The sequence below is a fragment of the Lepidothrix coronata genome, unplaced genomic scaffold, assembly GCF_001604755.1.
Source record: "Lepidothrix coronata isolate B3197 unplaced genomic scaffold, Lepidothrix_coronata-1.0 Scaffold273, whole genome shotgun sequence".
Lineage (NCBI taxonomy): Eukaryota > Metazoa > Chordata > Aves > Passeriformes > Pipridae > Lepidothrix > Lepidothrix coronata.
In genome coordinates, this window is record NW_016690453.1 from 513,291 (window position 1) to 539,956 (window position 26,666).

A 26,666-nucleotide genomic window follows, 5' to 3' on the forward strand; every position below is an offset into this window, starting at 1 on the left:
AAAAAAATATTAACATTCCAGGAAAGATTGCCATCTCATCATTACCTTTTTGATTTCATCTTCAAATGCTTTCTCCAGATATTTGTATCTCCTGATAAGTTTATTGAAGACCTAAAGAGAAACACAGATTGACTTAAAAAGTGTAACAATTGCAGCCATCTTTCTTTACAAAAAAAAAAAAAGCCAAAGGAAACAAGACTGCCACTACTGAATCCATAAAGCCCATCTTTGACTAACCCGTGACTTTTTTTCTTTTTACTATCTCCACAGCAGGAAAGGAAATGTAGAAAGCACTGCTGGCTTCTCACATTCTTATATTCCACTGCACAGTTTTCTTTAGACATGTTTCCAGGAAATAAGCAGCTTGCAGAATGGTATTTCTGCAGTTATCTATTGCATTGTTTGCCTCATGGAGACCATGAAACATTCTTCTCTATCAGTTTGTCCACAAATGGAAAAATACAAGTTTTGAGATTCTTGCTTCACAGAGCGATACTTGAGTCAGGGAATTTACTGCAGTTTGAAAGTCTTCTTTTTGCATTTCTCAGAATTTTATTCCTATTCTACTTTTCATCCTATCCATAGATCAAAAGCAAGGGAGAGGAGGAGAAGGTTAACTCTGCACCCTTCCCCTGGTAGTGCAGCTCTGGGGAAGTTGTCAGCTGAGGCTGATGGAGTGAGGCAGTCAGGATGCTGAGCATCTTCAGCAGATGCAACATCTTTGCAATTCAACTAGCATAAATGTTTAGAACAAAACACGCTCCTGCCAAGGAAAGAGGAAGAACATTCAAGAAAGCTTTTACAACAATTATGTTATTGGAAACACTTTTTCTACAGTTTTCACCATTTGTTTCCCATCATGTGACCACAGATTATGAAACCAGCAGCAGCACAGGTGCAAAGTGCATTAAAGGTGAAGAAGGAAGAGATAAGAAATTAAATAAACAAATAATTGCTCGCACTACTGTACAAAGGCACAAAACATATGACTCACTGTCACAAGTAATAGGGTTTATGTGGAGAACAAATGACATTATTGCCACATAATGTCATGGATGGGGGGGAATCAAGCTTAGAATGTTTCAGTTCACTTTTCAGAACATAAAATACATTCTAACATCCTAAATGGAAGTATTCTGGCTCAGAACAAGTGAAAAATCAAGGTGTGGCTATGCTGAAAAGCAGAGACACAAAAAATTCTAATAAAATAAGGTGTAAGATGAAAATGTAAGCTACTTCCTTGTTCATATTTCCAAACAAAAGTTTGTATATTTTCTTAAGTCCCTGTAAATGACAGAAGTGTGCTTGATATGCGTATAATCTGCTAAAATATGAGCATTAGTCTTTTTACTTGATGACTTTTCACTCTTCTAATGGTTTCCATGACTAAATCCACAAAAAAACCACGCTACTGGTTTATTTGGGAGTCAGAGTAAGAAATTACCTTATAGGTATCTTCTAGATAAAGAAGTTCTAAACACTGTTTTAGACTTACTCCACTTTTTGATAACAGCACAAGAACTCTATTTTCTATTATGCATGGAAAAAAATCTGGCACACATCTCTTCAGGCATTAATTACAAAATGTTGACTTATTTTGCTGGCTTTTGGTTTGAAATGCAGAGAATACACTTAAAATTCCACTGCTTCAAATCCTGAAGTAAAGCCTTCTTTTCCATTTTCCAGTGTGCAAGTTCCACTTTAAAGTTAAATTTCTTCTTGGAGGATTGGTACTGCCAATTTTTGTTACAAAATCATTAAAATATTAAAATTCAAGAAGACATAATCAATGCTTTTACAAGTAACATGGATTTTCCTGAAGCAGAATACCCTGTTTTAAGAAGTTATAAAGCTGATGCACAAGAAATATTGACCATTTTTTCAAAAAATAAGTATATTTCACTTCTTTAGATTGTCAGAGATGTGGTTTTAAAGAAGCTTTCTGCTATTAAACAAACATTTGTTACTGATGCACATTTTGATCCCAGCACCCTTAAATCAACCAAGTACCTTTCCAGCAGCTTGACGCTCTAGACACCTTAGCAGGGACAGTGGTGTTTATGCATCTACTTGCTGTCTTTAGCATTCCAATAATAACTAGTTATTTTATTAGAAGATATTTTATTAGGAAATAAATATATTACTTAATTAATGAAAGATTTCTGACATCTGGGAATTGCAATGGTATTGCATTTTTATGCCACCCTTCTTATATCCAGAATTGAACAGTGGATTTGAATTTTCCATAGAATTCTTACTGTACTTTCTCATATAATCATTATCTTCCGTTAAGGAGTTAGCTTCTTGTCATGAATGTTTTAGGCTTCATTGCTTTTTTTGTGTTAATTTCACATAGGCCTATTTGTGCAAGCCTTATTCCTGCAAGACGAAACCATATATCACATACGTAGGAGAAATGAAAGCTCTTGGAATATATGCCCAATTCCTAACTAAATATACAACTAAAGGTTGGAGGCATGAGCTTTTTACTTTTTGTCATTTTTATATTCACAGAATTGTTTAGGTTGGAAAATATGTTTAAGATTATCAAGCCCAAGCGCTAACCCAGCACTGCCAAGTCCCACTAAACCATGTCCCTAGGCACCATGTCTACCCATCTTTTAAATACCTCCATGGATGGTGACTCCACCACTTCCCTGGGCAACCTATTCCAATGCTTCACAACCCTTTCAGTGAAGAAATTTTTCCTAATATCCACTTTTAACCTCCCCTGGCACAACATGAGGCCATTTCCTCTTGTCCTGCCCCTTATTACTTGGCAGAAGAGACCAGGCCCCGTCTTGCTACAACCTCCTGTCAGGTAGTTGTAGAGAGCGATAAAGGTCACCTCTGAGCCTCATTTTCTTCAGGCTAAACAGCTCCAGCTCCTTCACCCACTCCTCATAAGACCTGTGCTCCAAACCCTTCAACAGCTCCATCTGCCCTTCTCTGGACATGCTCTGGCACCTCAATGTCTTTCTTGCAGTGAGGGGCCCAAAAATGAACACAGGATTTGAGGTGTGGCCTCACCAGTGCCAAGCATAGGGGAATGATCAGGCTGTATTTCTGATACAGTTCATTTGTTTCTAAAAATACGTTCATATAAATCTTTCAGTCTGCATACAGAAAAGGTCAACAAAAATAATAAGGGTGGTGTCCAGAAATAGACCCAAACAACAGCAGACTGAGATAAGCAAAACTGCTTTCTGTAAAAGAAAGCATTGCCGACTGTGATAGGATTATCTTAGACATCCTATTTTTTTACCTAAAATGTACAGGTTAGGATAGATTACTGATTAACTGGATTTTTCAACTGGCCTATAACTAGCCTACTGCAGCCTAGACAGTCTGCAGATGTTCCACTGTAATCCCTTTTGATACATAAATGGAAAACAGTAATCGACTATGCCTTAACTGACCTGAGCATAATTTCGGATGGCATCATGATCTTCATCTGCAAAAAATACACAGTGGTTGGTCATCTTGGTCTTATCATTGTCATCTATGCGTGTGCCTCCAGGAGCTAGAAGAAAGGGAAAAAAGGCAAGGAACAATTTCTTACTTTAGAGGATGTTCTATATGCAACATTTAATAAGTCTGGTCAGTCTTACGTTAGTATCACTAAGGCAAAAGGCCAGAGTAAGAGCTGGAAGGGGAAAAGGAGGAATGGAGAGAGACCAAGGTTTGCTAAGCTATGGTGGCATCTGACAGAAGGTAAACCTGGCCAATATGCTGCACCTCAGATCACACAGACCTCACAGGACTGAGTGATTCAGTTCTCTCACATCTCAGTAGGTTTTGAGAACACTGAGAGTGATCAAATAAGCATGGGTTGGAGGACGACCCTTGTGCGTATTTCAACTACTGCTTTAAACACCAATGAAAATCCTTTCCAAAGAGAAAAGTATTAGCACTCTTAGTAATTTGAGGACTTGGAACATCCTAGTAATTCCTTTAATGCTTAGCAGGCTCATGTAAACATTCAAAACACTAGCTTATTTTGTTGAGAGTTTTTTACCTAGGTATTTCCACTAGCTTTTGTTTCTTGCGTTACCTCAAACCTTACAAAAACATCTTTTCTTCTTACATACCAAAGACCAGGAAGCAGGAATCAAACCAACATGACCAGTAAAAGGAGCTAACTTATTCAAAATACAGAGGAAGGTGAAAGGCACGTTTTTGCCAAAGCTGCCACTGATACCTGGGAGAAATGTCCCATGAACATCCATAAAGCACTCCTCATTATCCTTCACTTCTCCTCTCAGCTAGCCTTTGTTGCAACATCTACAAAGGAAGATTTGCAACAGCTGGAGTGCTGTATTAGCCTTTTTATGCTAATAAGTCCCTCTGTTTCCCCTAGTTAGTGTATCTCTCATTTTCATTGTTGCAATTATATGCTGGTTTAGCTCAGATACTGCTTCTCAGAGCAGTATCCATCAAGTGCCGAGGTGTTACTGCATGACAAACAACAAACAGTGCTATGATATGAGATGCAAGCAGTGTCTAGATAAGTGAAATTGTAATACAGGTTATAATTTCCACTGTAGAGGAAGACAGAATCTTGAAAGAAGCAAGCAAAGCTGATCATCAAAATTCTCTGTCAGATATTCTGCAGGTTACCTAACATGCTGCCAGCTACCAAAATATCAAAGAGTGTGTCAGCATAGCGGCGATAATCAAGCCGTGAGCCTGCTGCATCCAGAAACTTGGCTATAGCCTCCAGGTCATTCCCAGCTTCATTGAGGCCTTGGACAATTGTATCCCTGAAGACTGTGGGTTCAAATTTCTCCTTTTCATCTGAAACAGAGATAGGAGAGAAAGAAAAGGAGAGAACCAGTTTTTAAACTGTCTGTTAAAATTCTGTATCAGCCAGCAACCGAAATGATCATAGCACCTAAATATATTCTTCTTATTCTGGTCAACACAACAAAAGTTTCTTTGTTTGGCTTGTACTGCCTCTGGAAATTCTTCAGTGTTTACCCTTGCTTAGCTCTCTTCCTCATCTCCCAACACCAAAACACACACAAATATATCACAATAAATAAATAAAGGAAAGGAAAAGCAACTACTGAAATTGTTTTCAAACTTCATACTCTTACTTCTCTTCTTGAAGGTATTATCACGTGTGTATCACTGTGCATTGCTAAATCTGAGAGCAGACTGAAGGGAATGTCAGCTATGCGTACATAATGTCACTGTAGGAACACTCCATTTTTCATTTCTTGTTATTTTTCTTTAAATAACTATGGTCATACAGCTAAAATGTTTTCAAAAAGACAAGTCTTCAGGAAAAGAGACCAAGGTATTAATAAAACTAGTTTTTGCATAAACATTTAGGATGAGGCAACACAGTGTAACCAAGAATTTATCTTTCATATTCACAGATCTAAGCAGCACTAGGAACACAGAAACACAGCACTCACATTGCATTTTCTACAGCTGTCCCTTGTTGCACTCTATTAAGGTACAGACAATGCCCTATGTCAATGTCATTACTCACAACAGACATAACTGCAACTTCCAGATAAATCTACGTAGACTTACTCACACCTCCTGTTCCCTTTTCTGCAGGCTGTTAATAGCTTACTACTTGAAGCTTCTTAAGAAAAAAGGCCCTGGCTTTATGTAAGGGCACGTATGAAATGCCTGTTACTGTCAAAATAACTGAACTTCAAAAACAGAACTGCCAACTGGTCTGTACACTCAAAACCCAGGTTTGTTATCACCTGCTGACACAAATATTGATACAAGTTCTTGAAAAACCTGCAAATACTATCAATCAGAGAATCAATCCAGAGATTTTTACTTACTAAGATAAATGAGGATTGGTTAAGAGATCTTGCTTTCTAATAGCCTTTCTTCCCCAATCTCTTCCCTCCTGCCACAGTAGTCTTATGGCAATAACTATTTTCCACATAATTCCTACTTTAAATAATTTTTTTATTTCTAATACACAAAAGACTTTCTCTCTCCTTGTTCCCCTGCTCGTACTTGGGGTGTGCTCATTCTACCATCTCAGTACGTCATTTGCACATTCTCCACCACTTTCAATGCATCTCCTTCCTCCATAACAATCATACCTGGAAGGCACAAAGCAGTCCCTTCCACTCAAGTGTCTCAGGCCACTGGGAAGCTCAGGTGACTAGTCAATCTGTCCTTCCAAGGAGCCTGGCAGCACACAGCCAACTGCAGTTCAAAGGCTGTCTGTCAAGCATGAAGCACTGGAAAACTGTAGTATCCCTTTATTTTCCAGAAATCCCCTGCTTCTAGTGACTTACTAAGTCTACTTCCCATCTCCCTGTGGACTGCTTCCCCATCCTCTAAAATCTGGCATCCTCAGATCAAATCTGAGGATTACTCAACTCCATGGACACCCATATATATGCTCATGAAACCAGCTTATCCTGAAGTGATGCACACAACCATAGTGCCAGCCTAGATTCTCCCCTACCACGCTCTCATAATCCAATACACTACTTAATATGCCCCTTCTCTGGAGCGCAAATGACTTCTTCCCAGGCTTCTACTTCACACCAGATCTTGGAGACATTCTGGCTCTCAGCTGTGTTACCTTGACTTCAGCTAAAATCTGGAGTCTGCCATTAGAGCAACCACCTCTCATATCTGCAGGGTACGCTCGTGGTAGACAATCTGGAGAGGGTTGAGGGGGGAAATGGAGGAATGTGCCTTTGCTCTGGGGAAATGCCTACAGAGAAGCATACTACTGGAATCCCATATGAACAATCAGATCTACTACAAAATACTCAACTGCAGCTCTCTTCCAGCTTGAAGTACAAAAAACAACCCAAAACAAAGAACAAAGCAACCAACCGACCCACAAGCAAATCAGTCTTTTACTGAAGTGTAAGTACTCCAGTGTGTGTACTTCAGGCCGTTTTATTTGCTCAGAAGAAACACAGTTACACCCTTAAACAAGTATTTGAGTATAATTATTCTCTTCTGCATTATCAAATAAGTATCTATTACTTGCGAGGTAAAAAAAAAAAAGCTCAATGATACATCAACCAACAAGAATACAGTTCAGTCTTAAGAGAGGAGTTAAAAAAATAATCCTGTTTTACCTTTTCAAATGTATTTTGTCTAAAAATTTAAGATGTTCATATTTAAACTGAAAAGTGTTATATGCTTGGTATCATAGGTACGCAATGCTCAGTACAAACACCATGATTAATATTTCTTAACTCTTTTAAATATTCTTCTCCTGCCCCAGAAGTCCTCCTCTCATCTGTAGTACCCTACTATTTTCTTGTCTATCACAATCTAAAAATTTTACACAGGAGGAGAACTCATTGCATGAAAAATTATTTATAATTTTACTGAAACATTTTCCTACCAAGCTAATGTACTGAAGAGGAATATGCTGATGTAGTACAAGAGGGTGAATAAGAAGCCATCATCAAGAAGGGGTGACAGTATGTTGAGCTGTCAGAAGCACAATTACTAAACAAGCACAGCTCCAATCACAGGCTAGCAGAGGCAGGTGTAGCTTGCAGATGTGATGCACACAATATCCAATGACGCAGTGCTATACACAGCTTTTAATTTTCTCCATGTTCCCAGATCCTTATATCCTTTCTTCTGCTTCTAAGAAAATCACAAAGTACATTTATACCCCTCTCCTTAAGAATGAATTTTAACTACTCAACAGAACGCCCACAACTGTATTTCTGTGGGAAAAAACAGATGCCTTGTTTGGACCCTCTTCTTAATTCATATTAATGTAAAGGTGTTAATATTGACTTCTTACTAGATAATTTTCTCTCTGAAAGTGTTACACATCATTTTGCTTAGCTTATTTTGCACCATTTTTTTAGCATATATCGATCCTATGTTATCTACACCATAGGAATAAACTTAGGTATCAGGTATTGCCTGTCAGCTTACTTCAAACAACGTGCACTGTTTGTTCCTGTTAATGCTTTGTGATGCTTTTTGTCTTTCACGTATTTGTCAATTGTCTGGATACATAAATTTTCCTTTCTACCTACTGGCATTTTTGCTACTCCTATTTCTTGCTCTTCCATTTCAGAACACACAAAGACATTACTCTGCACGCATGCATGCAGTCAATGCAGTCTGCATCCCATGTATCTGCTCCATAAACACAAGTACTGCCCAGATGCCACTACTGCTCATCACCAAAACAGCATTATTCAACAAGTACAGAAACTATACTGAAAACTAACAAAACTACTTTCTTTGCCTAAATTGCTAAAACCCTGATATGGAACTGCAAGATGCCTCCCTCCCTGGCAAAGTTTTTCCTTTAACAACATCATTCTTCCTTCAAATCATTTTTAAGCAATTTTCATGTCTGCCACTACGTATGCTGGAGGCAAGGCTTATTCCTTTTATTTGGTCAACTAATAGAACTGGAAAGAGTGGGATTTACAAGCTCCTCCTTCATAGTCCTCTCTCAAAAACGTTTTAGACACTTTTAAACTTTAAAGAAAAAAACATTGTATTCTTCCTCTTTTGCTCTCTAAAAGCTCAGAAGTTGTTCACAATCAGAGACTAGTCACAGCTAGCTGACCAGTGATAACAGTTCATATAGGCAATTAATTTTATTAGTTGCCTGACTGCAGTGTCACACCTCACTGTCTCCCCATAGGGCAGTGCTCCAGGGAGCTGCAGAAGGGAAAAAAGGAGTATCATGGGACACAAGTCAATTGGTAAAAACACGCCATCGTCTCTCAACCAGCACACTGCCTGCAGCATTTGTGCACTTCAGACCCCGCTACCTGCCTGCCTGTTACACACAACAGAACAGTCTCTGACAACTGAAATGTGGTCAAACCACAGCTACTGCACTCTGTCCTACCTGAGCGACATTTCGGGATCCCCAGATATACTGAAAGTCATCAAAAAAGGCCTAATCTATCTTCTAGTCTAAGTCCAAGACATAACAGTCTGTGACACTGCTGTGATATAAAAAGTATATGCAAACAGAGGGGAATAAACATACTTGGAAACCATTTCTCTTCTTCAAGCCCTCTGCTTCTAGAAAGAAACAAGTATCTACAATTTTCTAAGCAGGATATTCAAATATTAAGGCAACCAGGATCCCACTGTGTTTGAAGAAGAGATTTTATGCTTCGAGCACAAAAAGAAATGTTTGCATATTAAAATTTCTATATTAAAGCTATTTAATATCCACCATTCTGTTTAAGTAACCTCTCTGAAGAAAACTAACCAAAAACCCACCCCCCAATCTTTCAGACCCCACACCATGTCTCTTACTTCTTCTATGTAACAAGTGCCACTCCCAATCACTGTAATAGCAATCCAAGAGATAGGCACTGAAATACAAATCAGATCTCTTTATTTATTCTAATTACTGCTTGTATTAAACAGGAGTCAAAGACCAAATTATGCCACAGTGCAAAACACGGGCTGAAAGTCTTCATGAGAAAGAGGACATTTTCTGAGACAATTTTATCAAATAACATGTACCACAACTGACTGACCTAGACTGAAAAATACATAGCATCAATCCAGAAGTGTGCATGTCTCATTGCTTTCACTGGTGAATCTGACAGATGTATTTTTTAGGGATTGTTAATTCCACTCCTCCAGCTATGTCTATGTGGTTGCTAGTTAACACAGTGTACAGCTCCTATGGAATAACGCTCTGCACCATGTTCATGGAAAGTTAATCCCACTAATTACTGGAACATCGTGACATTTAATTACAAACAATACTGGTTTCTTTTTTAATGAGTTATACTTACAAACGTTGTATATGTACCATAAAAAATACACTTTCCATTTAAGACACTCCATCAGTCAAACAAACTGAAGAAATGCTGGGTGCAAGGAAGTAAAGATGACAAAGCTGGCGCTGCTTTTTATCATGACTGACATCAAATAATTTTGCAATTCTCTTCTAAGCTTCGTGATCATCCTTGATCTCACGGTACTCACTCATTCGGCTCTTCAGACTCGTGACAGAAGTTGCAATTTTCTAAGAAAGGTTACCAACTCCTTTTGTTTCTCTCAACCACACTAAGAAAAATGCTTGTATTTACATTTTCTGTCACAAGAGATTAAGACTAGGTGTTAGTTTTTGATTAGAAACAGGGAAGTCAAGATGGAAAAAGTCTGTTTCATGACAGACAGGATCTTCACCTGTGTCTGCTGTAATAATCTGCTGTTACACCAGTAAAAAATCTGAGCTTTCTTTTCATAAACTAGACATTTTTTTGGTGGGGGGAAAATAAATTATTACACATATTTTTGCTTTCTGCCTCAAACTGTTGGGCATTAATCTCAGCCACCTAAAACATGACAAATGAACTCTGAGTATAGTATCACCAAACATGTTAGGACGACACCCACTGTACAGAATACTTGGATAACCAGTATAATTAGCACCATACAGCTTTTTTAAAAAATTGATGCTTATTGTACATAAGGAAAAAGTGTTGGTCATGTTTACAGAAAATCAGTATCACAGTGGGATTCACACAATGGTAATTCCTTTATTTTAACAATAAAAAAAGACTACACTAACACAGTAAAAAGAAGTATTTCTGAAAAAGGAGCTTTCTCACCTCTGTTGTTACAGAAAGTAGGGTCAATGAGATGATCTGACCATCTCATGGAGAAGGAAGGTGAGAGAATTCCTTTCTAGATATGAAAGGTTCATTCATAGACATAGCATTGATTTGAGTCAAAGAAATAAAAACCAAAAATCAAACCCCAAAAAGTCAGATAATTTTCTTTACACAATCTTTAAATAAAAGTTCATATTTTGCTTTCTTACTTGAAAAAAAATTTTAAGAAAAATGCAAAACAAACATCTAATAAATTTTCATCCTTATCTGTAGATATACTGTAAACTCAGAATTCCATTTTTAATGGAGGCTTCCACAAGATTTCATACCTAAGAAACAGAAATTTTAAATAAAGTCCTAAGATATACAGTGAAAATAATAAAATTCATAGAGCTTAGTTAAACATAACATCTGCAATCTTGACATGACTGAAAAGAAGGGGAGAAAAACTTTAACGTTATTGAACTTTAAACTATTCCACCTGCCCTGTTTGCAGTCATTTTAACAAACAGGAAAATAAAGTAAGAAATGTAACGCAACCTACCCCTCTTCCTAGTTTTGAACCGCTGGCCTGTTAGCACCGGCTTCTGATTCTTATTCATAAAATTTCTGGAGAAAGAAAAAAAGGAAAAATATTTTTATTCTGGCATTTACAGACAACAGTTTAATCTAAAGGCAAAATAAACACTCGCTGTAGTAAAATCCCAACATGTGAAAGGGCAAGAGAGTTCCTGATGCATATTCAAAAAGTAATTCACATTATCTTAAAGATGAAGAGCACTACAATCCAAGAATGACTTTGACAAGATGTGCTTCTGCCAAAACCTGGCTCTTGGCATCTCTGTAAAAAACCCTGAAGGTTCAAACCTGGACAGGAAGGTGATGGAGCCTCTGCCCTTACTCCTGAGGCAGGGGTACAGCACCACTGCCCACCCAGCTCATGGGGATGCTGTGGGCACAGAAGCCACTGGGGCAAAAGTCTAAGAACCATCCTGGTGGGGCTCGTCATGGCACAGGTCTCACCCTCGGGAATGTTCAGCAGGCAGATCAATCCCAGGGCTACATACTGTCCTGCTAAAGATGTGACTTTGTGGTCTAACCATAATTACAATGTTTTAATCATCAAATCCCAATAAAATTCTTAATAACATTTAGTCCTTAAAAGCAGGTGGGTTTTGTAGAAATAATAAAAGATAAACAAATCCCTTGCTCCATCAACTTTGTGCATAAATATACAGTTAAGGACCTACATGGCACATCATGTAACAGTAAAAAATATTGGGCTTGTACAACTTCAGACCTTAACGGTGAGTCTCGACAGACAATGTCAAAAAATTTGGGAAGTGCTGATATATTAATGCCATTTGATCTAAAGAAAACAAAACTATTTTTCAGCTTTGGATATAGTCAGTTTAATCACACAGACACAGCTTCCACAAAGAGCAGCTAAACCGAAAGCTGAATGAAAACAGCAGCGAATAAAAGGAAGCTTTGCTGCATGCAGAAATCATCACAGGTCATCCCCCTGTCCTGCCAACAGCAAGTGCCAGCCCTGAGACTCAGAGGCCACCTATTTCACACTCTGCAGGTCATTAGGACACTGTTACGTATGATTTGCTCATCCAGAATTAAGCCTTCCCATGCAAGACTTTGAGCATGTTCTTCTAATAACTTCAGTTCTTAAAAAATCTGTATTATTTCTATTCCTTTATTGTAGACTCTGTGGGTCTAGTTTAAAAGTACACACATTTCCAATATTTCTTCCTACTATGAATGAAAAGAAATTCAAGCTCCACGGCTAGAAAGACTCCATCAATCACATGTTACTATCCAAGCAATGCTCTTTCTACCCCTGAAAGTTCATTTAACTCTGTTAACAATGCTACAACGTGTTACTATTTGCCAGACTTCCCTTTCTAGTTGCAGCCTCCCTAGGTGCCCACTCTTGCAGCATTTCAAATTGTTAACCTGGCAAACTACTGCTTTCTAGTGTAGGCTTATCACTTATCCACAGTCAAAAACTGCCCACATGCACTGGAAATAGCCAGTAAAGTTCAGAGTCAAGACTGGGTTTGCTTCCTGCAAGTCATAAAAACACAAAGATATAACAAGCAGTTAAACTGAGAAGTTCACACTTATGCCTGAGGTTTAAAGTTGGAGTTTTAACAGACCAAGGAGCATTTCAAAACAACTGCAACACTAAATGGCCTTCTGGAAAAATGATTTGCTCATCTGCAAAGAGAGTTAAACATGGCAAACCATGATATCATGGGATCTTTTAAAGTGCTGTAGGACCCAAGATCTTTTAAAGTGCTGCAGGACTCCCTTCACAGTAGAGCCCAAAAGGCTCTTTCCCCTCCTGAGCTGTCTCAGTGGCAGAGAACAGGAGGTGCTTTCCAAGTTAATTAGGCAGATAATCCAGCAGTCTATAGGGATAAGCAATAGCCCAGCCTTTAGCCACTGACAGGCTAGATTTGACATGCTTGTCTGGTTTGTCTTTCTGACCTTCAGTTATTTGTAAAGAGACTGATCTATAACATTCACCCAGGCACTTCTGATTTGTTTTTATACTTGGCCTGGACATCTTACGCCTTGTTCTGGGTCTGAAAATGCCCAAGAGATGGCAGGAGCCCATGAGGTTTGGAAAGAAAGTGTCAAGCAAGTAACGCAGCAGGTAAGAATTAATCTGCTCGCTCACAGATCTTCCTGAGCACAAACATGCCATCAGGCTGGGATGCACAGTGCCCATTTCCTTAATGAACACACAAAAGCCTTCGATGCAGCCATACTGGTACAGTTTCCCAGTTTCTATAAACGGCAGAAATGCATATGCTAAATTTTTAGCACCAGTCTTCTCGTTCCCTTTGATGCAGTGTATTTTTAAACTGCAAGAGTTGCATGCACCTGAAGCATGACTATCGAACATGACTGTTCCCTGGGAATATAAAGTATGTCCTTTAAGATAGATGGGAACAAGATTTAAAAAACCCGAAGTTGTTAAAGTAAAACTCACCACTTGTGGCAGATTTAATGACCAGAGGTTCAGTACAACAGAAGAGACTCTTTAATAGTTAATTACCAGGAAGACAGGATATGCCTTCTTCTATATTTAGCTTTACATGCACTGTGCTCTAATCTGCTACAGTGAGGGTCTGGCTTTATAAGGCACTGCCTCAAGCACTGGCCCAGGATCTTTCATCAAGAAATGGCAGCATGAGGCTGTGCAAAACCAACCCAGTGATTTATATGACAGCCCGGGATATATCTATAATACAAATAGCAGCAGCTCCTGCAAATGAGATTTTAAAGTGCTGTTGCCACCACAACAGATGCCTGGATTTTTTTTTTACTTTTTTTTAAATCAAGAGCACACCAATAACAGGACAAAAGTAATGGCTAAAGATTGTAAATTCAGGGTGGCAGCATATAAACTTGCACAGCACATTTGATTGCATCAGAGTGCAGCCAGGTGTCTTGTTGCTGTAAAACCTTGAAATCACAAGGCCTTGAACTATTACACATATTCTCCATTCTGAAAGGTACAGCATGTGGGCAGGCTAAAGCCAATAGCAAATTTTGAAATGGCAGCTAGAAAAATCATAATGGTTAGAGAATAAAGAACTTAGGGACAGATAGAGGTAGGAAGGAAATAGCCTCCAAAAGAAAACCCAAACCACTAGTTAAACTTGGATCTTGCAGCCCAACACCCTCCAGGACTCCTATGAATTGTCAGCAGGAAAACGAGCGAGTGTGAAAATGAGAGCTCATTCCTTTCACAGACTCCACTCTTCTACAGAACATGGGAGGGGCTCAGCAATGGAAGCTTTACTCTCAATTTACCGTTCGATACTCAAGCGGATGTCAGAGAGCAGTACGGAACCAGGCAACATACTCCAGTGTGGACATTTTTCACACAAACCACAAATGTCTAAGCCTGCTAATTGCTAACTTGCAGCTACAAAATTCATCAGAAAATAAAAAATACATGACTTAAAAGTCTCCCAAATTCCACTCCCACTCTTGTTAACGGGCTTGTATAAAACAGATTCATACTTTAAAAATACGTAAGTTGGTGAGCTGGTACATTCTCCTGAAACTGCTTGAAGTCCACATGCTCAGCTTTCTCTATTGCTGCTCCTCACTTACATGCTAAAGACCCTACACAGTTAAAATAAAATGGAAGGACATCTGCAGTTGTAGACAACTAGACGTATTATACAGTAGTTGCTTTAATCCACCAATCCTTCTCACACAATTAATAAAAACTGTAACAGTTTTAATTACTAAATCCAGGATTAATTAAAAAAATTAATTTAAAAAACCCACAACAGATTGTAGAAGTTACTTTAGAACTTCAGCAAGTATGAACTTGCTTAACAAGTTAGAAAAATGCAGTCTTTTATCCATACCACAGGGAAATTCTTATGATGATTAAGTTCTGAATTATTTAAAACCTTGGTAAGGCTGAAGTTTCTACCACACTAAAATACTGGAAGCACTTGTTCTTGGAAACATATTGCACAAAGTTAAGAAAAAAAAAATACTGAAAACCTTTATTCAAAGCAACATGATTTTTCTAAGCATCATTTTATACTTCCTTTAACCAAAATCTCAGAATCACCTGAGATTCTTCAAACATTAACATGCTCAGATGAATTCAGGAACAGCTGTTTCACAGCAGCGACACTCCACTGCCCTAGGTATGGAGAGAGGGAAATCAGTCCCAGACAACATAAGAACAACAGTTCATTATTAAAGTCCTTACCAAGATTTTATGGCTCCATGTACACAGAGCACCAAAAACAGTCCATGAGGGCAAGCAGTGACCCTTTGGGTGGTGCAGCGGAGGGGTGGCTTTGGCAGCATTGCTCCACAGGACGCTGCTGCTGTGGGGACTGGCACCAATGGCATTTGACTGACAGGGAGATGGAGAGAGATGCCAGAGCACCACCAACACAGCACCACTAGCTTTCACAGGAACAGATGCTTGGCAGGAATTATTTCCATCTCCTTCCCTTGTTGAGATATCATGTAAGACAGGGGCACTCATCAAAAAGTCAAATAAAATAGAAGCATAGATGGAGTGTGTTGCTATGAAGGAAACACCCCAACCTACAAATCAAGGGCAATCTTTTTTTTTCTCCAAAGACTATCTAGGACTTTACTGGACTTTAAAAAGGACTTTAAAAGGCTTTATTGGGTCTTTTTCATCCACCAATGTTACTGGGCATTTTCATCCTCTCACAGTTCCACTTCCAGGTAAAGAGGGTTTTCCTCTTCTTCCAGCAGCAAGGCAAGAAGTTACATTAAGAACAAATGACCAAACTTGAGTAGCACGGAGGAAAAGCTGCCCCTGCACTTCTGCTGGAGAGGAAACATGTCAGCACACAGCCAGTAGCTGTCTCTGCTCTCTGGGAAGGCAGCAGGCAGCTAGATTATGAGCTAACAAAATCCGTAGGTGGAAACCATTTAAATCATTACCAGCACAGAGGAACAAAGCGACGTGAGGGGACGACAAGACAGAGTGGAAGCAATGCAGCCACCAGTTCTCACCAAATCCTCATCAGGCTTCCCACTTTCCACTGGGACACTGAGTCCCTCTGGGGACTCTTTACAGTCCTCCTTTTCCACAAGCACTTCCCAACACCCGGGTGCGGCAAGTGATCCCACTGCACATTGGTCACGCAGCCTACATGGTTGCTGCAGTGTTCACTGCTGAGACAGCTGTGAAGCATCTGCTGCTTTAATACAGTTTTTGCACCCTCATAAAGCTCTGAAATCCACCTCAGCTCCTGACATTTCCCAGGATTGGTCAATGTGAAGGAAAAGCACTTTATTTCCATATTCAAGGCAGTACAATGGCTAGCCCACAAGGTGAAGAGTAGTTCCAATACTCCGTATCTCCTGCTAAAGCTCGCTTTGATACTGTTGAAAAATAAGAAAATAAGCAGCTCTATTTTCTGTTTCCCAGGATCCCAAGTGCTCAGAACAGGACCAGAGTGGTGTTAAGAAGCTACCTCTCCTCTCCTTCATTGCACATCTGGGGAGATGGCAAGACCAAGTATCTACACTTAGTGAGACACACCAGGTTTTCTCTGTGCAGGTTGACTTGTGCCATTTCATCAGTACTTTCTGACTCTTGCCCCCTGTTCCTAAAACATAGGGGTTTTTTTAAGAAGTCACTGATAAGCTGGAGGTCTGTAACCTCAACCATGGCACAAATCACCAGGAAGGGCAACACTGGCAGCCACAAGGTTTATCTTGCTGTTTTGCCCCCAGTTACAATGTTTATGAAATCTTTACTCCTAACGTGCCATTCGCAAGGGACAGTAAAGCCGGAGCCAGGCTCTCACCACATTAAAATCACCTCACTGATTTTATTGCACAAATGGCCTCAACAGCAACAAGCAGGGACTAAGCAGTCATGTAAGGATGTGCAGCAACCTTGTGTTTTAATATTTACAAGAAATAAGCATATTGCTAATCCACATATTTACAGCTGAAAATACCTTTGATTGCATACTTGTAAGCATGCCCTAGTCACCAGTGGCTATCATGTACATAATCTTAAGACAGTGTTGTAGCAGGTTTTCAACACACACTGAATGCCCTGTCTTTCCCAAATGAGCCTTCTAGAAGCATTCAAGGCACTTAATTTTTTTTTTAAATGTTTATTTTTTCATCACAGAATAGTGTTTGTCCACAGCAAGAAGTCTCTACTGCAATAAAAGTACTAGTTCTTTATTAGTATGCCTAGTGGGAGAGAGAAAAAGACATGAAACAAGTGGAATTGGTTTCATTCTGCAGGAAGTACAAACAAATACCTAAAGACAATGAAACTTACTACGCATTAAATAAAAAATAAAAACCTATGCTCATGCAAGATTCTCCAGCCAAGAATTGTGCAGGCAGCCTGGGAGTAGTTATCTTGAAGAAAAGGAGGCTGAGGGAAGACCTTACTGCTCTTTGCAGCTACCTTCGTAGGCTGTAGCCAGGCAGGGCCTAGTCTCTCCTTCCAAGTAATAAGTGGCAGGACAAGAGGAAATGGACTGAAGTTGTGCCAGGGGAGGTTTAAATTGAATATTAGGAAAAATTTCTTCACTGAAAGGGTTGTGAAGTATTGGCATAGGCTGCCCAGGGAAGTGGTGGAGTCACCATCCCTGGAGGTATTTAAAACACGTGTGTATGTGGCACTTAAGGACATGGTTTACTGATGGCCATGGCTGTGCTGGGTTAATAGCTGGACTCAATGATCTTACAGGTCTTTTCCACGACTCTAAGCCGAGAAAAAAAATGAGAAGACAGACTCACCAAAGTTTGCACCATAAATCACATCACCTAACTGTTAAACTGGGATGCGTAGGAAGACGTTTCTTGAAAAACAGTCAAAAAAACCCACTTCCCACTGCCATCAATGAATGTACAATCACACACTGCATTAGAGATTCACCTCACTGCACCTATTTCAGGAGATTGGGTACTTTTTATGTCATTAACCAAAAATTTCTACAGAAGTGGCTCAGATGAATAAGACTCCTGAAGCACTCCAGATGCACTTCAGAATGTCAAGAGAACTGTAAACTGAAGCACCAAGACAAAGGACTTCTCTGTGTTGTAACTAGCAACCATATGAAAAATGCATTAGTCATGGCAAAGTCAGAGAAAGAAAAAAAAAACAGAGAAAAAAAAATCTTAACAATTGACAGGTAGAAATACAAGTCAAGAAAATAATCACACACTCAGGCTGACACACATAATGTTGTCTTTCAGTAACAAGGTTTCTTTCAGCAACTGAAGAGGAGGAATTAGATGTAATTCTTCAAGGACAAGGTATTAGTAGGAGCTTTTCTCACTGCTGAGAGCTCTCTTAGGCGCTGTGCTCTTAACTGGAGTAGGCTGAGATAATGGAGATGGGGTATTGCTACAGATCAATTCATATCCAATTAACCATCATTTTAAGGTGATGGCTAGTCATCCAACTCCAAGCTTGCATGCCTTGGCAACGGGAAAACCTCTTAGAAAAAGAAGGAGATAAAAAGGATTGGCAGAGATCCGGGTCAGGTGAACTGAGAAAACAAGAGGAAGACAATACTCTTCCAAATCTAACAAGGTTTTTTCTTATACAAGATACCATATACATTTACACTTTCAATGGACTGTGTAAATGTTAGAACAGGATTCTTGAATTCAGAGGGACATTGGATGCCCTGTTTATCCTGAAAAGAATTATTGTCTCAGCAATTGCAGTAGAGATGATTTCACTACAGGAAAAATGGTATAGTTGAAATTCTGCAAAAACATTTTTATAAAGGTACTGCTGCAACTTAGCTCAAGCCTTCATTAATGTTTGGCAAAGAAACTGCAGCAGCCACTGTTCACAGAACACTTGCAAAAAATCATTAATGGAGTTACTTTATAGGGTCCCCTTGAACTAGGTCTCCAATAAACCAATATACACAAGTATTTGGAAGAAGACATGTCAAAAGAATTACCAGAGAAGCTTCATTCCAAGTGGTGAATTTTGTCAGATACAAGACAATAAAAAACAGTTCAGTAATAAAGGCCACTGCAGGAAGAGCAGAAGGACACAGCACTGCAGCACCTGAAAACCCAAAACTGCCTTCAAAATTACAAAGGCTAAGCTTAAAAAATAAAAAAAAATAAATACAATCTCTGCATTCTCCAGAAAGCAATGCCTCCCAGTTGCTAACAGTTTATTATTTCATGAACTAAATACAGTAATTGGAGGAGGGATATATTAATAGCCAGCACCTCCTACACACTTGCAAGTGGTGAAGGCCTTGGCTTTGACAGAACAACTGCTGTAAGCATTAAAGCAAGTTTCAATTTAGACCTCCCTAATTATTTCTTCAAAGCATGGTGCAAAGAGTTCACCAAGGTAATGCACAGTTTTTTACCTGCAGAAAATTGAATCAGCTTCCAGATATCTGAATTCTGATCTTTCTGGCACAAAGAGATGGCACAAAGGGCACAATGCTTTGCACCATGTCAAGTATTCCAAACATACCAGCTAACACCAATTATGCTGTTAGCAGCATTCACTCGGACAAAAAAAGAGTCCATAACTGACTTGTATCACTCTGCATCCCAAAAGCAATACCATGTTCCCTGTGGCTGCTTCTTCCTCCGCAGGGCAGGTTGAACATTTTGACAGAACACACTAGTTTTGGTGAACAAAGTCCTAGAGTGAGGAATAAAGCAGTCAGTGCTCAGACTGCTTCAACCAGCAATTATTTTCTAGGTAGTCATGGGTACAATTCCTCTCAGATCAAGCTAAGAGAATTCTATGGCAATAGATACTGATTCATATCCAATAGGTGTTGGGAAAAACAAGAAACAAAGCTCACCCAACAGTATATGGCACGCGGTGCCTACAAAATCAACTACTTTTTAGGTGAGTCAGAAAAATAACTATTACAGACTGAGCACACAGAGAGAGGGCACTCACTATCCTACCCATAGCTTGGCAGCTCACATACCTGGTGCTCCCAGGTTTACTTCAGAAAGGCACTTCTTCACCTCTGTGTGGAGGCCTGGTAGCTCTTAGATGAATTCATGGAAGAAGAGTCTACCAAGGCTATTAAAAACAGGGATGATAAAACCTTCTAAGTTTGAAAATTGCTGTGGGTTTGACAGGGCATGAAAGAAAGAAATGCAGAAATTCATACCACCACGTTCTCCTACCTCCCCATTCTTTTTTTTTGTTTTATCTTCACATCTACCCAATACTGCAGGCCACTTTCAGAGACAAAACTCTAGACCAAAGGCAAATTTCTCCCAGTAAGCCAAGCTTTGGCATGAGAAGGTGCTCTCTTAAATCCACAAACACACAAGACAAGCATTACTCGCCCATGACAGCATACTCCACTTAGGTGTATTATGGCAACAGCACTCAGAGCTGGGTGGCAACTGAGTAAGGCCAGGTGAGGAAGAGAAGTAAAACAAAAATCCCAAGAGGACTGTCCTGGGTCAGCTTGTTGTACTACCAGTTTTGTAGCTGGACTTCACGTTGCTTCTTCTAAGATGAGAGAAAACATTCAAACTAGTTATCTTCAGTGATGAAAACAAAAAGTTTTGAGCCAGTCTGTACAGAATATTGTGATTCAACCCACCAATGTTTCTTCCCAGTGATTGCGAACGCCCAGCATCGTGCCCAGTGAGCACCGTAGAGACCGATAACAGCAACCACACTGATATTATGATTGAACTGTGTATTGCAATTGCTTTACTTTGTTACATGCATTTAAAACGGTATTATGTTTTCAGCATTATCTGTATTACTCTGCTAAATCATATATCCCATGTAATATCAGCTATCTCCAGATGAGGAAATTAGATATTGAACATCACATCCTCCACATGTGGAATATCTAAAATTTGCTGATCAGAGAGTACTGGACTCTGACACTACTCACATATCAGAACTGGGAGATCAGTCTTGGTTTGGTAACGAAAGACTCAAATGCTAAGCAATCATGTTTCCCTTATTTTGGTACACCATGCACAGACACAGTCACAGAAGTGCTCAAAGCACCACATCTTCTCTCAATTTTAACAGTTCAACTTTGCTTTTCTTGATCTTTTTCCACGCTTTATCCAGACATAATTGACATTAAATGCAACACTTATCTGAAAACATAAATGCATAAACCCAAGAATATGTCTTTGTTGGTAATCCAGACTCAGAAGACTTTTAATTCCATCACACTAAACCCAAAGAATTCACAGTCTATCTATAAACACAACATTTCAAACAATGGCTATTATGAATGCATCACAATAGTTTTGCTTCTCAAAAAGTTATAAGCAATTTTGATAATAATTGCACTCAGATGAAAACTCAGTTCTCAAAAATAATTTATATACACAGGTAGCCAAAATCTCAGAATTAAGAAACACTGCCATGAAAGGAAGTCGAATAAAGAAGCAATGCAAATGATGTGAGCTAGAAAAAAACCAGAGTAACTAGCCGGTTGTGTCAACAATTTGTATCTATTTTCCAGTATTAGCGTCATCTCCTAACAGCATAATCACATCACAAGAAGTTATTGAGACATCTGTTTCACCCAGATGTAGACCAGAGCAGGTATATAATATCTTACCCCACTCCATCACAGGGGCAGCAAATCCCACCAGCTGGCAGTGCTGGATACACTGCAGCACATTGTGCCCACACACTGGTAATGGAAGCATGGACAGCCGTCAGTCAGCCCAGTTCAATGCAAAACCCAGCAATTTAATTGATACTACTGGGTTTGAGGATCACTTCCTATTTCACTGTCCATGATTTCACAAGGCAATCAGCTAAGCCAAAACCCATATCCACTTTTCTCAAACAAACAGCCAACTGTCAGAACCCAAAAATGGGGTGCATTTGACCTAACTTTAAAAATGAACGGCAACAGACATCTCGGTCTGACCCTGCAATCCTTGCCTCTTTTCAGCATGACGAGAAACATAAACATTTCCAGAAAACAGCTAGTCTAAAATATTCTGCTTGCCCATCTTAGAGTGAAATGGGTGAACAACTTCACAGCTTCAGCTTTAGGCACTTTTTAGATATCCGAACCAGATCAAACTTCACACCTGCAGATTGGCCATCTGTGTGAAAGTCAGTGATGCCTATAAACATCTCAGGCAAAGAGTTTAGTTACCCACCCAAAATTAACTATAGGGCAATTACTATTGGTATATTATTCAGTTCTATAGTTAATTCAGCACACCTGCTTGTTTATCTTTCTGAAACGATTCACAGAATTTTCATTGTTGGCTGAGAAGTTTCAAAATCCAGAGTACCCCAAATAGGCTGTGAGAATAGGCTCAGCATAAGACCACAGCTACCCACCCACACCCAACTCAGTTTCTGAAGCCAACATTACTGCAGGAGTTATGGATTTCTAACTGGAATAGGTTTAGTATCTTTTTTAAAGGGCATAAAACATCACTATGCCAAATAGCCTGGCTTCCTTCAGAGAAAGCACTTGTGCACTTTGTGGTTGTTTGGACTATATCAATGCCAGCTTGGCACAATGCTATTTGACACTATTAACAGAGAAATCTATTTCCTTGTTTACAGCATCACTGTTCATGCACTGAAAAGACCAATATCAGCAACCTACTTCTGCAGATAACTCAATAAAGGTTCCATGGAATGTGTATTAGTAGGTGTATGTGTATACATCTACATAAAAGAGAGCAAGAACAATAAAAGCTACATTAGATTTCTACAACTCACTTCCTATGAGGATGCAAGATATGAAGAATTTAAAACGTTTACTAATGAGACAGCTAAAGGGTTTTTTTTTTTTTCTGGACTGAGAAACCACAATGAAAAGCTTGCCTGGTCTCTCTGAGGCTTCAGAAGGACATGCCAGTCAACCTTGGGCTCTTGAATGTGCATCTAGAAAAACATTCTACAAAATACATGAACTTCCAGTGAAAAAGGGGCACACACCTTTCAGTTCTACACTGCCTTTCCTTTTAAAAGGAACAGAAGCTCTTTAATAGCCAAAAAATTGTTAACAGCTACTGCATCTATCATAAAATGAGGAAAATAAAAAAATTCTAATTTTAAAAAGCGAATTGATGCGAAATCCCAAGATGTAGAGCTGTTCAATCATGGACACAGTCAAACTCTCCAAGTCAATGAACTGACTGCTGAAGACCATGCAGACCACAGCCTTTGCATCCCACCTCAAATGTTGCTCTTCCTAGTTTGATACTCTCTGGAGAGTTTAACTGTCATATGTTCTTTGCTAATGGAGGATACAAATGCAAAGGTAGTAGAAGTGCCAACCTAAATTAATTTTTTCTTAATTCTAGAAGAGAGCAGATATTCAGTATGACTTTCAATTGGGGGTTTTGCAATAGGTGGGGGTTTTTTTGCTATCCTTGACAATGCTTCAAAAATAAAGTTGATATTTCAGATTAAGAATATGTTGATATGGGCCTTTATTAACCAATTGCTAAGGACACAAATTAAGGTAGTTTATTCAGTAATGTAATAGCCTACTTTTCAACAGGAATTGAGTAACTTATATTGGGATTACAAACAAATAATGGAAAAGTACGTTGAAAATAATAAATGGGGAACGTGGCACTAATGAGACAGTGCTCTTGTTCCCATCACTAACATTTTGCTCTCCCTCAGCTTCAGAGGGCTTTTTGTTATGGTATGTCTCCTCATACTATAACACTGCTTTTGCAGACCTGATACCCACTGAAAAGGTCAAGAAATGTTTAAACTGACAGGACAAAGGAAAATGGGGACAGAATCAGGCCTTCCTATAACCAGGAAACAAAATACAACTTAGGAAGGGCACTAAACTACTAAACAAATCCTAGCATCAAACAGGCTACCCATGAAATGCCTTGGTTTGACACATTTGGCTTCAGGGAGCTGGGGACCACTGCTCACAAATAAACGTTCAAGAATCACCCAACTTCCTCACAGGAGAGACCTGACAGTCCAATGTCTTGATGATTTTGCAGTGTAGGTCACTAAACAACCAGTCCAATATCATCATGAAGGATCTTGAAGGCAAAACAGCAATGCAAATAAATTGACATACTGATGGCAGGGCACATTTGGAAAAAGGCATTTTTCAGCATACACCAATAAACATTTTAATAGGAATAAAACTGATGAAATAAAGCCCTTCCCTTGACTCCTCTAGAAAATTATGCTTTCTGTTCTCTAATTCAAGAAGCCTTCTAATAAAGCTCCACAAAACAAGACAGCCAAACCAAAAACCTGGCAAAAGACCTTGAGCACGTGCTTGAGCACTGAAGAAGCAGGTGTTTCCATGTGCTGTGCAGGGAGCTGAGACTGATGTGCAGGATGATAAATCTCAAGGGCAGAGCCAAAGATTCACATGGCCCTGGGGACACACTGATTGGGGGTCTCTTTTCACACGAAATGCAGGCGAAAAAAACCACAAACATCTTGGCAGAATATGGTATTCAACAGCACAAAACTGGGCTCCAATAGCACTGGCTGACGATTTTGGGATCCTCAGGTCTCAGTCATAGGAAACCACACATTAAGACAATGCAATCAAAGTAGACCTAGGACAGAAGTGATTTGACAAAACAGACCTCAGAGAGGTGCAGCAAAAAGACTCATACCAAACTCATATCAATATTGGTGCATACAGAGAAGGTGGTAGACTGAAAACTCACCATACCCTCTTCTTTCTAGAGGGTTGACTCCTTGAGCATTCAAAACAAATAGCATACTTTGTTTTGCTAATTTTCTATCATTCAGGGAATGAAATGGTAGTGAAAATAAATGACAAGCCCTGTATCTGCTAATGTTCAGTAGTATCTTCCTGAGATTTCAACCCTGTGTCTTAGCAGAAGAAAAATGACTAACGTTTAAATTGAATGCACTGAATGAATCTTCCCTCTTAAAAACATTTCTAGAGAACTAGAGGATTTTATTTATGGAAACAAAATCCAAAATGAAAGGATTACTTTAGCTTGCAAATTACAAACCGTTGAACCGCTTAGACTTCTTTTTCTGCATGAAAACACATTTAAGGAAAACACATGAAACAGTGGTTATTACAAAGAAGTACAACCCCAAAGCCATATTTAATTGCTCTGCCTGCGGTAGTTGAAAGAGTTGTAGAAGGGTGTAACTCCCTGAGATTTAGGACATCACAGGAGACGCTTCCTTCCTGTATCCCTGGCCAACCTCTCTGTCCCAGACTGTGTCTAGTATTTCCTGTTTGTACTCACTCCTAATTCTCACCAGAGGCAATCCATCCTTCTTACAGGCTGACTAAAAGCAATAATCTTGCTAGTCTGCTACTATGAGTCTGCAATAATTGTAAGTGATCTCCATACAAAACTTCTCCATCTGACCTAACAGTAACTCAGATTTTGCAGAGCGTAAAGAAAACCTATGTTCGTGCAAGGTCCTACAGGGAATAGGTAGCAGATGAGAATCCCTATCCATGTCTCAGTATGCATCTTAGCTGGAATACCTTGTGTATAGCTATTGTGGTTATACCAATTGTGTTCCAACATGCATTGGTGCTCCCCAGTTTCAGTTATTCTTTTGTGGTCTTTTTATAGTCTACCTTCAGGTACAAACACGCCTGAGCAATGCTGACAGATGACATCAAGGATCAAGTGGCTGTGCTGAGATCCAAAATTAGATAAAAACTGAAAAAAAACCCACGTAAAATAAAATAAAAATACTTAAGGAAGTCAGAGTTATACAATGCCAATCAACTGGGCGGGGAGCAACCTATCCACAGATTGCTATTTGTGAGATCTGAGATTTAAAAACAGAGGATGTTTCTAGCAATAAAAAACCCTTGAACTTGCATGAACTTGAATTGATCTAAATGAATAATCCTATTAGAGCCTCTTAACTTTGGCCAGGATATAATTATAAGGATTGGAGACAGCAGGACCAAAACCCAGTGGGGGTCTGTCTGCAAAGCTCAGCTCCACTCGAAGGATATTTCCTATAGCCCAGGCCATACAGGAGACAGAACCATTTCATGAAAACACACTTGGCAACCATATGAAATGGCTTTTACATAGGAACGACTAAATAGTCCTAAGACTTCAACTTCACAAAAGACAATGGCAGGGATAACGCAGCTCTGTCAAGGCATGACTGCATGTCAAGGGTGAACAGGACTCATTGTCTCCCGAAACAGGAACTGGAGGTTGGGGGATCAAAGGAAACCATGAAGCACTGAGTCCAAAAACAAGTAAAAAGGGGTCCTCTTTCAAGCAATCGTGAAAGTTATAATCACAGGATGCTGCATACACACAATTTACCTAAATTCAAAAAACTTACCACAGGCTATCAAATATGAAGGTAAACACAAAGACACCACGTTTTGTTGAGGAAATCCCTAGCAGTGAACCAGTGAGATGTAAGCTAGAAGAATAAGTCACAGAAATATGAGTACTTGTTTGACCTATTATTTTATTTTCCCCTAGACAAAATGTAGTGAGTCAGACCAAGTTTCTGATCCTGACAGGCCCAGGCACAGAGAGACGCTATAGGATATTTGACCCCTGCTACCATTAGCAGAGCAGCAG

The 26,666-nt window shown here is 39.3% G+C and overlaps 1 protein-coding gene across 2 annotated transcripts in view; it reads right to left on the minus strand.

Annotated features, from left to right (window-relative positions):
- BZW2 (basic leucine zipper and W2 domains 2) overlaps positions 1–26,666 on the minus strand; it is a 54,771-nt gene that overhangs the window by 25,376 nt on the left and 2,729 nt on the right. For both annotated transcript variants that reach the window (XM_017836267.1, XM_017836265.1), the window contains exons 2-5: positions 11,122–11,186; positions 4,621–4,797; positions 3,420–3,523; positions 46–111 (exon numbers count right to left, since the gene is read on the minus strand). In XM_017836267.1, coding sequence (XP_017691756.1) covers positions 46–111; positions 3,420–3,523; positions 4,621–4,797; positions 11,122–11,179 — 405 coding nt within the window. In that variant the 5' untranslated portion in view covers positions 11,180–11,186. The remainder of the gene's footprint in view (positions 1–45; positions 112–3,419; positions 3,524–4,620; positions 4,798–11,121; positions 11,187–26,666) is intronic.